This window comes from Hordeum vulgare, chromosome 1H, assembly GCF_904849725.1.
Source record: "Hordeum vulgare subsp. vulgare chromosome 1H, MorexV3_pseudomolecules_assembly, whole genome shotgun sequence".
Classification (NCBI taxonomy): Eukaryota; Viridiplantae; Streptophyta; class Magnoliopsida; order Poales; family Poaceae; genus Hordeum; species Hordeum vulgare.
Window position 1 is genome coordinate 69,295,946 of NC_058518.1, and position 13,831 is coordinate 69,309,776.

The 13,831-nt window shown below is 42.6% G+C and overlaps 1 protein-coding gene across 1 annotated transcript; it reads left to right on the forward strand.

Annotated features, from left to right (window-relative positions):
- The first annotated feature begins 2,268 nt into the window (after positions 1-2,268).
- LOC123407199 lies at positions 2,269-4,266 on the forward strand. Its single transcript, XM_045100283.1, has 4 exons — positions 2,269-2,391; positions 2,571-2,724; positions 3,575-3,702; positions 3,794-4,266. Exons 2-4 carry the CDS (start codon positions 2,686-2,688, stop codon positions 3,969-3,971), a joined length of 345 nt encoding a protein of 114 aa, XP_044956218.1. The 5' UTR covers positions 2,269-2,391; positions 2,571-2,685; the 3' UTR covers positions 3,972-4,266.
- The last annotated feature ends 9,565 nt before the right edge of the window (positions 4,267-13,831 follow it).

Sequence of the window (13,831 nt, forward strand, 5' to 3'; positions counted from 1 at the left end):
TATACATAGTCAGAGAGGAGGGGGCACCACTAAGAGGACACACAAGCCCTTGGCGCCCCTCTCTCTCACATTACTCCATAGTTCCTCCGTTCCTTGTTCTAGTAGTGCTTGGGGAAGCCCTGCTGGACTAGCTCCATCACCACCTCCACCACGTCGCCGTGCTGCCAAAGAACTCATCTACTACTCCACCCTCGCTCGTTGGATCAAGGAGACGGAGACATCATCGAGTTGCACGTGTGTTGAATGCGGAGGTACCATCCCTTGGGTGGTAGATCGGATCGGATTGTGATATACACTTCCGTTTAGCGATCTACAAGGGTATGTAAACACGCTCCCCCTCTCATAGCTCTGCATCTCCATGAACAGATCTTGGGTATGTCTAGGAATTTTTTTGTTTTCCGTACAACGTTCCCCAACATCTAATGACAATAATGATGCATCTACTTCTACTTCCCCTAATCCTATTGACCGTTCTAGTTCCACTAATGATGGAACAAATCCAAATATGGAAACTAGTGCACCTAAGCACGATGTTCATGGTATATCTAATCCACCATTTTATAATGACGTGGTTGCTACCTTCTTGCAATATGATGGGTATATATGTTCAAATGAAATAAACGACTTGCTATGCAAGAAGGAAGTCAAAAGACCAACCTTGCTTTGAAGGGCAAGCATATCAACGTTGAAGAATCAAGTGATGAAGAAGAAGGTGGTGATGAATAATAATAATAAGTTATCGAGGATGGGTGTCCTTCAGTCTTCAGACAATTAAATGTGACAGAAAAAAGAAAATATGCCGTTGGGTAAGAAACACAAGAGAAGAACTGGAAAGGGTCGGGCGGTGCATGGGTAAGCGATTTCTTACCAAAGAAGAAAGAATCGACCCCTTTTTGTGAAAAGAGAAACTAGACCAAGCTCACAACCTAGCTGAAAAAAGAGTTGAAAGAAGAAACCTTCCAAAATCCACACAGTTGGGTCAAAACCTGTAAAAACAAGAGCTCGCGTAAGATTGTAAGTTTATAAAGTGCTAATATTTATGTAGTTAAAAAGTTCACACAACTCCAAGAACAAGAACAATTTATCATTTCTATTTTATGTTTTCTATTTTCCCTATATTTTTTATTAATTTACTTTATTAAATCTTTTTTACTGGACATTGACGTTTAAAAAAATAAATGTCGGCCGTTCTTCAAATACATGTAAAACATTTTTGTGAATTGTACGAACATTCTTTTACATCACCAAACACACTTTTACATTCAAATATAATTTTTCAGAGCGAGGTAAACATTTTTGTACAACTTACCAGAGGAATATAAACAAAATAAGAACAAAACAACTAGATGGTACCTTCTGAAGCATCACAAAAGGTTTTCCAAAACCACTTGAGCTAGCACACCTCTTTTTTGCTAGTGGGATGGAGCATGCTATGAATCGCTAGAAACAAGTACTTTGGTCTTACAGAAGGTCTAACTAAGAAAACAAATAGTTTGCGAAATGATAGGAAATATGCCATGCAGAAAATCAAAGAAATATGCCATGCAATTATCCATATTTAACAGAATAGTGAGTGTTCCATTAAAAAGAAAGAGAGCTATTTGTTGTAGGATTGATCCAGACAACCCAACCTAAGTCACCTATTGTCTGTAATCTTACATTTTGTCTTTTTTTTTAATTGTATCTGTGGATACTATTGTTTTGCCATTCTGTCTGTCTCCAATAATGAACTCTCGCTGACCGCACAATGTAGAGATCTGGGACCCCACTGGAGTGAACACTATTAGAAACCTACAAAGTTCTCGGGTCTTGTACACTTGTTAAAGGGAAATCAATATTTCTTGCCATTATTTTCTCCTGAACTACAACCACGGAAGAAGGTTGAAGATTTTTCAACAATATAGAAAAAAAGGAAAGAATATTTTTTTTCTCATTTTATAATCAGGAAGAACAAGATATATGGCTAATTTTTTTAGTGGCTTTTAGAATAAGTTGGAATAAGGTGCCTCCTACATAGCTTATTCTAACCAACCATATTTATTTTTTTAGAAGTCTAATATAGTTAAGACTTGATTAATAGGCTTTTAAAAAGGAAATTTTGGTTGACCTTCTAGAATCAGCTGGATAAGGAACAACTTATTCTGAAAGCTTAGAAAAGCCTGTACAAAAACTGGCCCATAACCTACCGAAATCTACACGGAATGCAACCCAGTTGGGCTGAAACCAAGAACAAGAACTAGGCCGGGCTTGCTCCAAGATTATAAGTTGTCACCGCACCTTCCCGACAGCGACCACATCCACTTTCCCCTTCTTTCTTCTCGGCGGAGGCGACAGGAAGGCGAACGACGAACCCTAGCCGCCCGAGGAACAAAGGACACCCAGATCCCCAAGGTACGCTCATGAAAACCCGCCGAAATCTCCGTAGAACTGCAATCCGGTCGCTGGTTTGTGTGCGTGTGTGACTATGGGTGTGGGGAGTGGGGTAGCCGGGGCCGGCCGGCCGGCCGGCCTGCGGTGGTGATTCGTGACGGCCTTGTCATCCTAATCCCTAACCGATATGTTGTTGGCAGGCTAGCGACGATGGCGGCGGTTTGATGCTTGGCGAGGAGGCTCGGTGGCTCCCTGCTCCAGCGAACGCAGGCGGCGGTCGCGGAGGAGGGAGGCCTGCTCGTGCCAAGCAGGCTCATGCGCTCCCGCGAGCTCTCCAGCAAGGCCTCCGGCCAGGTATCTTACCCAAAATTGACATCTTTTTTTCTCGTGATCGATCTCACGTCACCATGGATGTAGTAGCCGTAAACGAATTATGTGCAATCGAAACTGCAACATGCATGTGTCTCTTGTACGTAGTACTCTATTAGCATCTTGACGTACTGCTGCTTGTATCAACAGGACTTTAAGATACATCTTGACATACTTGTTTAACCTGATGTTAACCTGTACATCTTGACGTACTGCTGCTTGTAGCAACAGGGCTGCAAGCAACTCATATCGTTAAGCTCCCATGCGCCCTCCAGTGAGATATCTTAATCAAAGTTAACATCTTCTTTTCTCATGATTTATCTCACGTCAACAAGGATGCAGCCAGCCATAATCGAATTCTGTGCAATCGGTACAGCAACATGCATGTCTTAGCTAGAAACAGGAGCAAGATTACTTAGCATCATCGTACTTGTTTAACCTGACCTGAACCTGTACATCTTGACGTACTGCTGCTTGTAGCAACAGGACTTTAAGCAGCTTATTTTCCTGGTTGCTCTGAGCATGACTTTTTACCTATCCCATAAGCAAATCATTAATTGCAATGCATAAGATATATTGGCTCCATCTATGTACAGTTAGTATGGTTGACGATATACGGTAAGTATGATTAATTGCAACACATAAGATATATTGGGTCCATCTGTTACTAGTTGCTACACATGAAGGATGCATTCTGTATATTTTGAACCTCACTTATTGTATTGACGACAGGTCATGATTCTTCTTAATTATTTACAAACCACAATCAGTACTTAAATAATGATCAACAATGCGAATTAAGTACATTGATCGTTATCTATGTGTATCAATCCAGCATGCTCGTTCACACTCTACATGCCAGATCCAGCAGAAGGAGGAGGAGCAGCTGTATGATGTGTTGAACAAGGCTATTGAGAAGCATTTTTCTGCACAAGCCACTCAAAGAACACCATTTGACCCTATGTAGGATACAAAACCACTTGATGTTCTTCCTTAATTTGCTGCTTGTTTGAGAGTATATGATCTCATTTGACTTACCCCTCTCTACTTGCAGGCGCTTTAAGAAGTACACAGAAAGGGCTCGTGGTGTACTAGATTTGGCTTGCAAGGCGACATTTTTTGTTTATGGTAGTGCTTTTCTGTTTGGTATCACTGGCGTAGACAGGATGTTGGGGTTCCCAAGGAAGGTCAATGAAGACAAAAATGTTGGACTTGACAGGGGAAGTCAGTGAAGGCAAAATCAAAGATTGAGAACCAAAGATGGCCCCAGCATGTTTGAAGTTTAATTATAACATCTGCAGAGCTTGGTTAGCTAGCACCATGCTATCTTTGTGACATTGTGTGGCATGGTGTCATGTATATCTCTATCTATCTATTCGAGTGAAACCGGAGGTTGTATGCTTTACCGCTGGCACTATGTCACTGGCAATGGTTGTCGGACTTATTTTGGCCAGTGCTTTTATCAGATTCCAATCAGCTTTGAAGGTTCACTTAAACAAAAAATGTGTAACGTCTGTTAGAGATCCACAGACATCCATTCACCCTGTACCAGCGCTGTGTTTTTTGCCTGCTTTTGAGCACTTTGGCTGCAGCCTGCGTTGCTTTCCCGTGTACACGTCTGCCCCATGTTCAAACGACACCACAACCACCTGTCCGTCCCTCTGCCATCCATGGTAATGACACCGGTTGCGAAGGAACCTATTTCGGCGCCACCTGTCCGTCCATCCGTTGTCCATCATTGTCATTGGCCCTGCTATATAAACTCTAGCCCGACAAGCTGATAGGCTTGCAGGCTGTCAGAGGACACCCGAGTAAGAGTAGTACATGGTAGGTGCCGCCGCTTGGGTCCCAGGAAGGCCACCGCTCTTTCCCTCCGCGTGTAGCCAAGCTTGGCGGGCTGATAGTCATCGGTCGATTCGCCGCTCAAGCTATGGTGGCCAAAGGTGCGGAGGCCGAGCTGGAGAAAGCGAAGGTAAGTGCTAGAGCTTTAGTTCTCCGGGCTCAAGGCAGTCCTGTGGGGATCAGGCGTCGGTGATTATTTAGATTAGGAATTATACCTTCACAGCCGGACGAGTTCCACTACTAGTTGAAGTATGTCCGAAATGTAATGAATTTAGTCATGTTGATATGAAATCTGAAATCCGCTTGTTTGCATGGACCTTTTTTGATTTATTTGAAAATCCATCCAATTTGCACGAATTTCTCCCGGTTAGTTCAAACAGTTGTTCAAATGTATGCTGGCAATGTGGGATGACGGACTTTGACATCAGTGTTTATGGACTGAACCCCTATCCGTGTACAGATGCGGGAGAAAATTGGTGGATCGGTGTTGGAGATGCCCATTCATCACTCCTTTACAAACCTGTTAAAAAACATGAAAAACTATCCTAAAGCCGAGATTAGTCAACTTTGGTGTGGGTTTCCCGGACATGGGTCTAGGCAGCATCTAACATCTTATATTGTTTGTAACAACATCTTATATTACGCTAGCATCTATGACCGTGCGTTGTAGCGGAAAAGATATTTCTTTAAGAGAAGCACCGTGAGAGGTAATTGATGTGTCCATTAAAACTGTCTCCGCAATTATGGGGCGACAGAACGATGAACTACAGTGCTCTTGCGGGTCATGTTTAACCCGTAAGATCTTGATAGTGGTAGACTTGGTCTGTGTACTCGTGCCTTTTTTATCCTTCGGGCCCGCCTCCATGCCGAGGTTGTGGTTGTTGGGGATCGTTGCATGGGAAACAAAAAAATTCCTATGCACACGAAGACCTATCATGGTGATGTCCATCTACGAGAGGAGATTTGGATCTACGTACCCTTGTAGATCGCACAACAGGAAGCGTTAAGAAACGCGGTTGATGTAGTGGAACGTCCTCACGTCCCTCGGTCCGTCCCACGAAACGTCCCACGAACCGTCCTGCGATCCGTCCCACGATCCGTTCCGATCTACTGCCGAACGGGCGGTACCTCCGCGTTCAGCACACGTACAGCTCGACGATGATCTCGGCCTTCTTGATCAAGCAAGCAAGACGGAGAAGTAGATGAGTTCTCCGGCAGAATGACGGCGCTCCGGTGGTGGTGAGGATCTACTCCTGCAGGGCTCCGCCCGAGCTCCGCAGAAATACGAGTCTAGAGGTAAAACTATGGTGTCTAGATCTGAGTTGCACGTGGCAAAAGTTGTCTCAAATCAGCCCTAAATCACCACTATATATAGGAGGGAGGGGCTGAGGCTTGCCTTGAGGGCCAAGCCCTCAAGGGTGTGCCGGCTAGGGAGAAGGAGGAGTCCTACTCCAATTATGATTGGAAAGTGGACTCCTTCTCTTTCTTCCCACCTCCCTTTTTTGTTCTTTTCTTTGGTTTTCTTCTTATGGCACATAGGGCTTCTTGGGTTGTCCCACTAGCCCACTAAGGACTGGTGCGCCACCCCTAAGGCGAATGGGCTTCCCCCGGGTGGGTTGCCCCCCTCCCGGTGAACTTCCGAAACCCATTCGTCACTCCTGGTACATTCCCGGTAATGCCCGAAAACCTTCCGGTAACCAAATGAAGCCATTCTATATATCAATCTTCATTTCCACACTATTCCGGAAACCCTCGTGACATCCGTGATCTCATACGGGACTCCGAACAACATTCGGTAACCACAGATATAACTCAACTATACTAAAACATTTTCAAACCTTAAGTGTGCGGACCCTGCGGGTTCGAGAACTATGTAGACATGCCCCGAGGCACTCCTCGGTCAATATCCAATAGCGGGACATGGATGCCCATATTGGATCCTACATATTCTCCGAAGATCTTATCAGTTGAACCTCAGTGTCAAGGATTCATATAATCTCGTATGTCATTCCCTTTGTCCTTCGGTATGTTACTTCCCTGAGATTCGATCGTTGGTATCTGCATACCTATTTCAATCTCATTACCGGCAAGTCTCTTTACTCGTTCCGTAATACAAGATCCCATGACTTACACTTAGTCACATTGCTTGCAAGGCTTGTGTGTGATGTTGTATTACCGAGTGGGCCCCGAGATACCTCTCCGTCACACGGAGTGACAAATCCTATTCTTGATCCATACTAACTCAACGCACACCTTCGGAGATACCTGTAGAGCACCTTTATAGTCACCCAGTTACGTTGCGATGTTTTATGCACACAAGGTATTCCTCCGGTGCTAGTGAGTTATATGATCTCATGTTCATAGGAACAAATACTTGACACACAGAAAACAATAGCAATAAAACGACACGATCAATATGCTACGTTCATAGTTTGGGTCTAGTCCATCACATGATTCTCCTAATGATGTGATCCCGTTATCAAGTGACAACACTTGTCTATGGTTAGGAAACCTTGACCATCTTTGATCAACGAGCTAGTCAACTAGAGGCTTACTGGGGACATTTTTTTGTCTATGTATCCACACATGTATTTGAGTTTCCAATCAATACAATTATAGCATGGATAATAAACGATTATCACGAACAAAGAAGTATAATAATAACCAATTTATTATTGCCTCTAGGGCATATTTCCAACAGTCTCCCACTTGCACTAGAGTCAATAATCTAGTTCACATCACCATGTGATTTTAACGAATCCAACACCCATATAGTTCTGGGGTTTGATCACGCCTTGCTCGTGAGAGACGTTTTAGTCAATGGTTCTGAATCTTTCAGATCTATGTGTGCTTTACAAATCTTTATGTCATCTTATAGATGTTGCTACTATGTGCTATTCGGAAATACTCCAAATATCTACTCTACTATACGAATCCATTTTACTACTCATAGTTATTCGGATTAGTGTCAAAGCTTGCAACGACGTAACCTGATACGTCTCCAAGGTATCTATAATTTTTGATGGTTCCACGCTATTATCTTGTCAAACTTTGGATGTTTTGTATGCCTTTTATATATTTTTTGGGACTAACTTATTAACTCAGTGCCAAGTGCCAGTTCTTGTTTTTTCCGTGTTTTTGACCCTTTTTAGAGGAGGATTTTAAACGGTGTCCAAACGGAATAAAACTTCCGAAAAGATTTTTTCCGGAACAGAAGATACGCACGCGACGTGAGAACCAAGACAGGGCCATCAGGGGACCCCACAAGCCCCCTAGGCGCGGCCAGGGGGCCCGCGCCTAGCAGGCTTGTGGACCCCCTGTGGCTCGTCTACCCTACCTCTTCCGCCTATAAATTCCTGAAAATTCCAAAACCGCGGGAGAGATCCACGAAAATACTTTTCCGCCGCCGCAAGCTTCTGTCTCCGCAAGATCCCATCTGGGGCACGTTCTGGTGCCCTGCCAGAGGGGGGATTCGGATACGGAGGGCTTCTTCATCAACACCATGACCTCTCCGATGATGCGTGAGTGGTTCACCATAGACCTTCGGGTACATAGCTAGTAGCTAGATGGCTTCTTCTCTCTCTTGGATCTTCAATACAAAGTTTTCCATGATCTTCATGGACATCTATCCGATGGAATCTTATTTTGCGGTGTGTTTGTCGAGATCCGATGAATTGTGGATTTATGATCAGATTATCTATAAATCTTATTTGAGTTTCTTCTGATCTCTTATATGCATGATTTCATATCCTTGTAATTCTCTTCGAGTTGTGGGTTTTGTTTGGCCAACTTGATCTATGATTATTGCAATGGGAGAAGTGCTTGGTTTTGGGTTCGTACCATGCGGTGACCTCTCCCAATGACAGAAGGAGCAGCGAGGCACGCATCATGTTGTTGCCATCAAGGGTAAAAAGATGGGTTTTACATCATTGGTTTGAGTTTATCCCTCTACATCATGTCATCTTGCTTAAGGCGTTACTTTGTTCGTCATGAACTCAATACACTAGATGCATGCTGGATAGCGGTCGATGTGTGGAGCAATAGTAGTAGATGCAGAAAGTATCGGTCTCCTTGTCTCGGATGTGATGCCTATATGTATGATCATTGCCTTAGATATCGTCATGACTTTGCGCGGTTCTATCAATTGCGCGACAGTAATTTGTTCACCCACCGTATTATTTGCTATTATGAAAGAAGCCTCTAGTGAAAACTATGGCCCCCGGGTCTACTTCACACCATATTTTCAGCCTTACACTTTTACTTCGTTGCACTTTCTGCCTTCAGATCTCACTTTGCAATCAATCTTGAAGGGATTGACATCCCCTTTATAGCGTTGGGTGCAAGCTCGTTTGTGTTTGCGCAGGTACCTGGACTTGGCTCGATTCTCCTACTGGATTGATACCTTGGTTCTCAAACTGAGGGAAATACTTACTCTCCTGTGCTGCATCACCCTTTCCTCTTCAAGGGAAAAACCAACGCAAGCTCAAGAGGCAGCAGAAGGATTTCTGGCGCCGTTGCTGGGGAGGATCAAGTCAAGAACTCATCCAAGTAAGTGTCGCAAACTCATCTCTTGCATTTACCTTTTTGCCTCTCGTTTTCCTCTCCCCCACTTCTCAAAAACAAAAGTTTACAAAAATATTTGCCTTTTTCCGTTTGCTTTTATCGTTCGCCCTTTTCTCTCGTTCGCTTGTCTGCCTGGTAAGACCTGTATGGCCCAACCAAGGGATTTTGATGCTTACTATGCGAGGTTGGAAGAAATTGAAACTAGTGTTAAAGGCTTCATGTCCACACAATTTGATTATAACAGTTACTTATGTAGGGAACTGAAGGAGCAAAATTCTTTTTTGGCTTTTATGAATAAAGAAGTTGATGATATGGCCAAAGAATTCCTAGCACTAAATTCTCAGGTTGCTCGTCTTGAAAAATTGGTAGGCCAGATTTCTGATAAACAGCCTACCATAGTCAATAAAATGGCTGCTAAACCTGAAATTTGTGATGAGAATCACGAAGATCTTAAAGTGCTTGGTGTGACTCCCATTGAATCTTTGTTTTCTAGTGTCAAACCTAATGATGATGGGGCTAGATATGAATCCTCCTTGGTTGAAAAATGCCCCAATGATTCGGAGTCCATCTATCTTGATGCTAAAAGCATTGAAAGTGGAGTAGAAGATATCAAAACTTTGAGTAGTAATGAAACTACTACATTGGATTTCAAGGAATTCAATTATGATAGTTGCTCCTTGATTGAATGCATTTCCTTGATGCAATCCATGCTAAACTCTCCACACGCTTATTGCCAAAACAAGGCCTTTACCGATCATATCGTCGATGCTATGATAAAATCTCTTGAAGAGAAATTGAGTTGGAAGTTTCTATTCCTAGAAAGCTTCATGATGAGTGGGAACCTACTATCAAAATCAAAATAAAAAACTATGAATGCAATTCTTTGTGTGATTTGGGTGCTAGTGTTTCCGCGATTCCAAAGTCTTTATGTGATGTTCTGGGCTTTAATGAGATTGAGGAGTGTTCTCTTAATTTGCATCTTGCGGATTCTACTATCAAGAAACCCATGGGAAGGATCAATGATGTTCTTATTATTGCAAATAGGAACTATGTACCCATTGATTTCATTGTGCTTGATATTGATTGCAATCCTACATGCTCTATTATTCTTGGTAGACCTTTCCTAAGGACTATTGGTGCTATCATCGATATGAAGCAAGGGAATATTAGATTTCAATTTCCTTTAAAGAAGGGCATGGAGCATTTTCCTAGAAAGAAAATAAGATTGCCTTATGAATCCATGATGAGGGCTACTTATGGTTTGAGCACCAAAGACGATGATACGTGATTCCATCACCTTATGCCTAGCTAAGGGTGTTAAACAATAGCGCTTGTTGGGAGGAAACCCAATGACTTTATATTTGTATTTCTGTTTTGCTGAATCCACACCATCATAATTCTGTTATGATTGTGTCTTTTGTGTTTCTTTTTGTGTTTGAGCCAAACAAAACCTTTATGACTAGTTTTGGTGATGGTTGTTTGATCCTGCTGGAAAAAGACAGAAACTTTTCGCTCACGAAATTATTTTTAATTTTTATCCAGAAAGAGCTTTTGAGTTGATTCTTTTTTGCTGCTGGTTGATATGCATTTTTCCCACGCTGTCGTAATTGTTTAGATTTTTTGAGGCACTAGAAGTATACGAACTATACAGATTGCTACAGACTGGTCTGTTTTTGACAGATTCTGTTTTTGTTGAGTTGGTTGCTTGTTTTCATGAAACTATGGATAGTATCGGGGGGGGGGTACTAGACATGGAAAAGTGAGAATAAAATAATCTAACACCAATATAAATAGAAATCAAGATTGCTACAGTACCTAAAGAGGTGGTAGTTTGTTTTCTTGTGCTAATGATATCACGAGTTTCTATTTAAGTTTTGTGTTGTGAAGTTTTCAAGTTTTGGGTGATGATCTCATGGACAAAGGGATAAAGAGTGGAAAGAGCTCAAGCTTGGGGATGCCCAAGGCATCCCAAGCCAAATTCAAGGACACCAAAAATCCTAAGCTTGGGTATGCCCCGGGAAGGCATCCCCTCTTTCGTCTTCAATCCATTGGTAACATTACTTGGAGCTATATTTTTATTCACTACATGATATATGTTTTGCTTGGAGCGTCTTGTATCGTAGGAGTATTTTCTTTTTGTTGTGTCACAATCATCCTTGCTGCACACCTTTTGAGAGATACATGCACTCATCGTGAATTTGCTAGAATTCTCATTGTGCTTCACTTATATCTTTTGAGCTAGACAATTTTGCTCTATGTGCTTGACTTAGATCTTTTAGAGCACGGCGGTGCGTAACTTGGTATTTGGCTTATGCTATGAAAGTAGTCCCAAAGGTGATAGGTATCCAAAGAGGATACAATAAAACCTCCATCTTCATGTGCATTGAGTAGAAAGAGAAATTTGATTCCTCTCAATTAGTTTTGAGACGTGGATTTGGTAATATTAAGAGTTATGTTAGTAGGGTGTTGTGAATCTATAAATACTTGTGTTGAAGTTACTGATTCCCGTAACATGCACGTATGGTGAACTGCTATGTTAGAAAGTCGGAGCATAATTGATCTATTGATTGTCATCCTTTGTGTTGCGGTCGGGATCGCGCGATGGTTTACACCTACCAACCCTTCCCCTAGGATTATGCGTTTAGCACTTTGTTTCGATTACTAATAAAAACTTTCACAATAAGTAGGTGAGTTCTTCATGACTAATGTGAGTCCATGGTATAGATGCACTTTCACCTTCCACCATTGCTAGCCTCTCTAGTACCGTGCAATTTTCGCCGGTGCACAAACTCACCATATGCCTTCCTCAAAACAGCCACCATACCTACCTATTATGGCATTTTTCATAGCCATTCCGAGATATATTGCCATGCAACTCCCACCGTTCCGTCTCATAACTTGTGTCATCACTCTCATATTTCCATTGCATGATCATAAGATAGCTAGCGAGATGTTTGAACGTCATACGCCAAGCTAGATCGTTGCACATCCCGGTACATTGTTGGAGGCATTTCCTATAGAGTCATCATCGTTCTAAGCTCTGAGCTGTGAGTAAATAAAAGTGTGATGATCATCATTATTAGAGCATTATCCCATGTGAGGAAAAAAAATAGGCCAAAGTTGCCCACAAAAAAAAGAGAGAGATGGAAAGAGGCCAAAGAGCCCCAAAAAGAGAGAGAGAAAAAGAGAGAAGGGACAATGCTACTATCTCTTTCCACACTTCTGCTTCATAATAAGCACCATGTTCTTCATGTTTGAGAGCCTCTCGTTTTGTCACCACCATATACTAGTGGGAATCTTTATTATATAACTTGGCTTGTATATTCCAATGATGGGCTTCCTCAAAATTGCCCTAGGTCTTCGTGAGCAAGCAAGTTGGATGCACACCCACTAGTTCTCCTTTTGAGCTTTCACATACTTATAGCTCTAGTGCATCCTTTGTATGGCAATCCCTACTCATTCACATTGATATCTATTAATGGGCATCTCCATAGCCCTTTAATACGCCGAGTCAATGTGACCATCTCCTCCTTTTTGTCTCACAACCACCACCACACTCTATTCCACCATAGTGCTATATCCATGGCACACGCTCATGTATTGCGTGAGAGTTGAAAAAGGTTTGAGAAAGTAAGAGTGCAAAAACAATTACTTGGCCAATACCGGGGTTGCGCATGATTTAAATTAGTTGTGTGGGGATGATGGAGCATAGCCAGACTATATGATTTTGTAGGGATGACTTTCTTTGGCCTTGTTATTTCGAAAATTCATGATTACCTTGCTAGTTTGCTTGAAGTATTATTGTTTTCATGTCAACAACAAACTATTGTTTTGAATCTTACGGATCTGAACATTCATGTCACATGAAAGAAGTTACAAAGGACAACTATGCTAGGTAGCATTCCACATCAAAAATTCAGTCTTTATCACTTCCCTACTCGAGGACGAGCAGGAGTTAAGCTTGGGGATACTTGATAGGTCTCCAACGTATCTATAATTTTTGATGGTTCCATGCTATTATCTTGTCAAACTTTGGATGTTTTGTATGCCTTTTATATCTTTTTTGGGACTAACTTATTAACTCTGTGCCAAGTGCCAGTTCCAGTTTTTTCCGTGTTTTTGACCCTTTTCAGAGGAGGATTTTAAACGGTGTCCAAATGGAATAAAACTTCCGAAAAGATTTTTTACGGAACAAAAGATACGCACGAGACGTGAGAACCAAGGCAGGGGCCATCAGGGGACCCCACAAGCCCCCTAGGCGCGGCTAGGGGGCGCGCCTAGCAGGCTTGTGGGCCCCCTGTGGCTCGTCTGCCCTACCTCTTCCGCCTATAAATTCCTGAAAATTCCAAAACTCCGGGAGAGATCCACGAAAATACTTTTCCGCCGCCCTAAGCTTCTGTCTCCGCAAGATCCCATCTGGGGCACGTTTTGGTGCCCTGCCGGAGGAGGGATTCGGATACGGAGGGCTTCTTCATCAACACCATGACCTCTCCGATGATGCGTGAGTGGTTCACCATAGACCTTCGGGTCCATAGCTAGTAGCTAGATGGCTTATTCTCTCTCTTGGATCTTCAATACAAAGTTCTCCATGATCTTCATGGACATCTATCCGGTGTAATCTTCTTTTGCGGTGTGTTTGTCGAGATCCGATGAATTGTGGATTTATGATCAGATTAGCTATGAATCT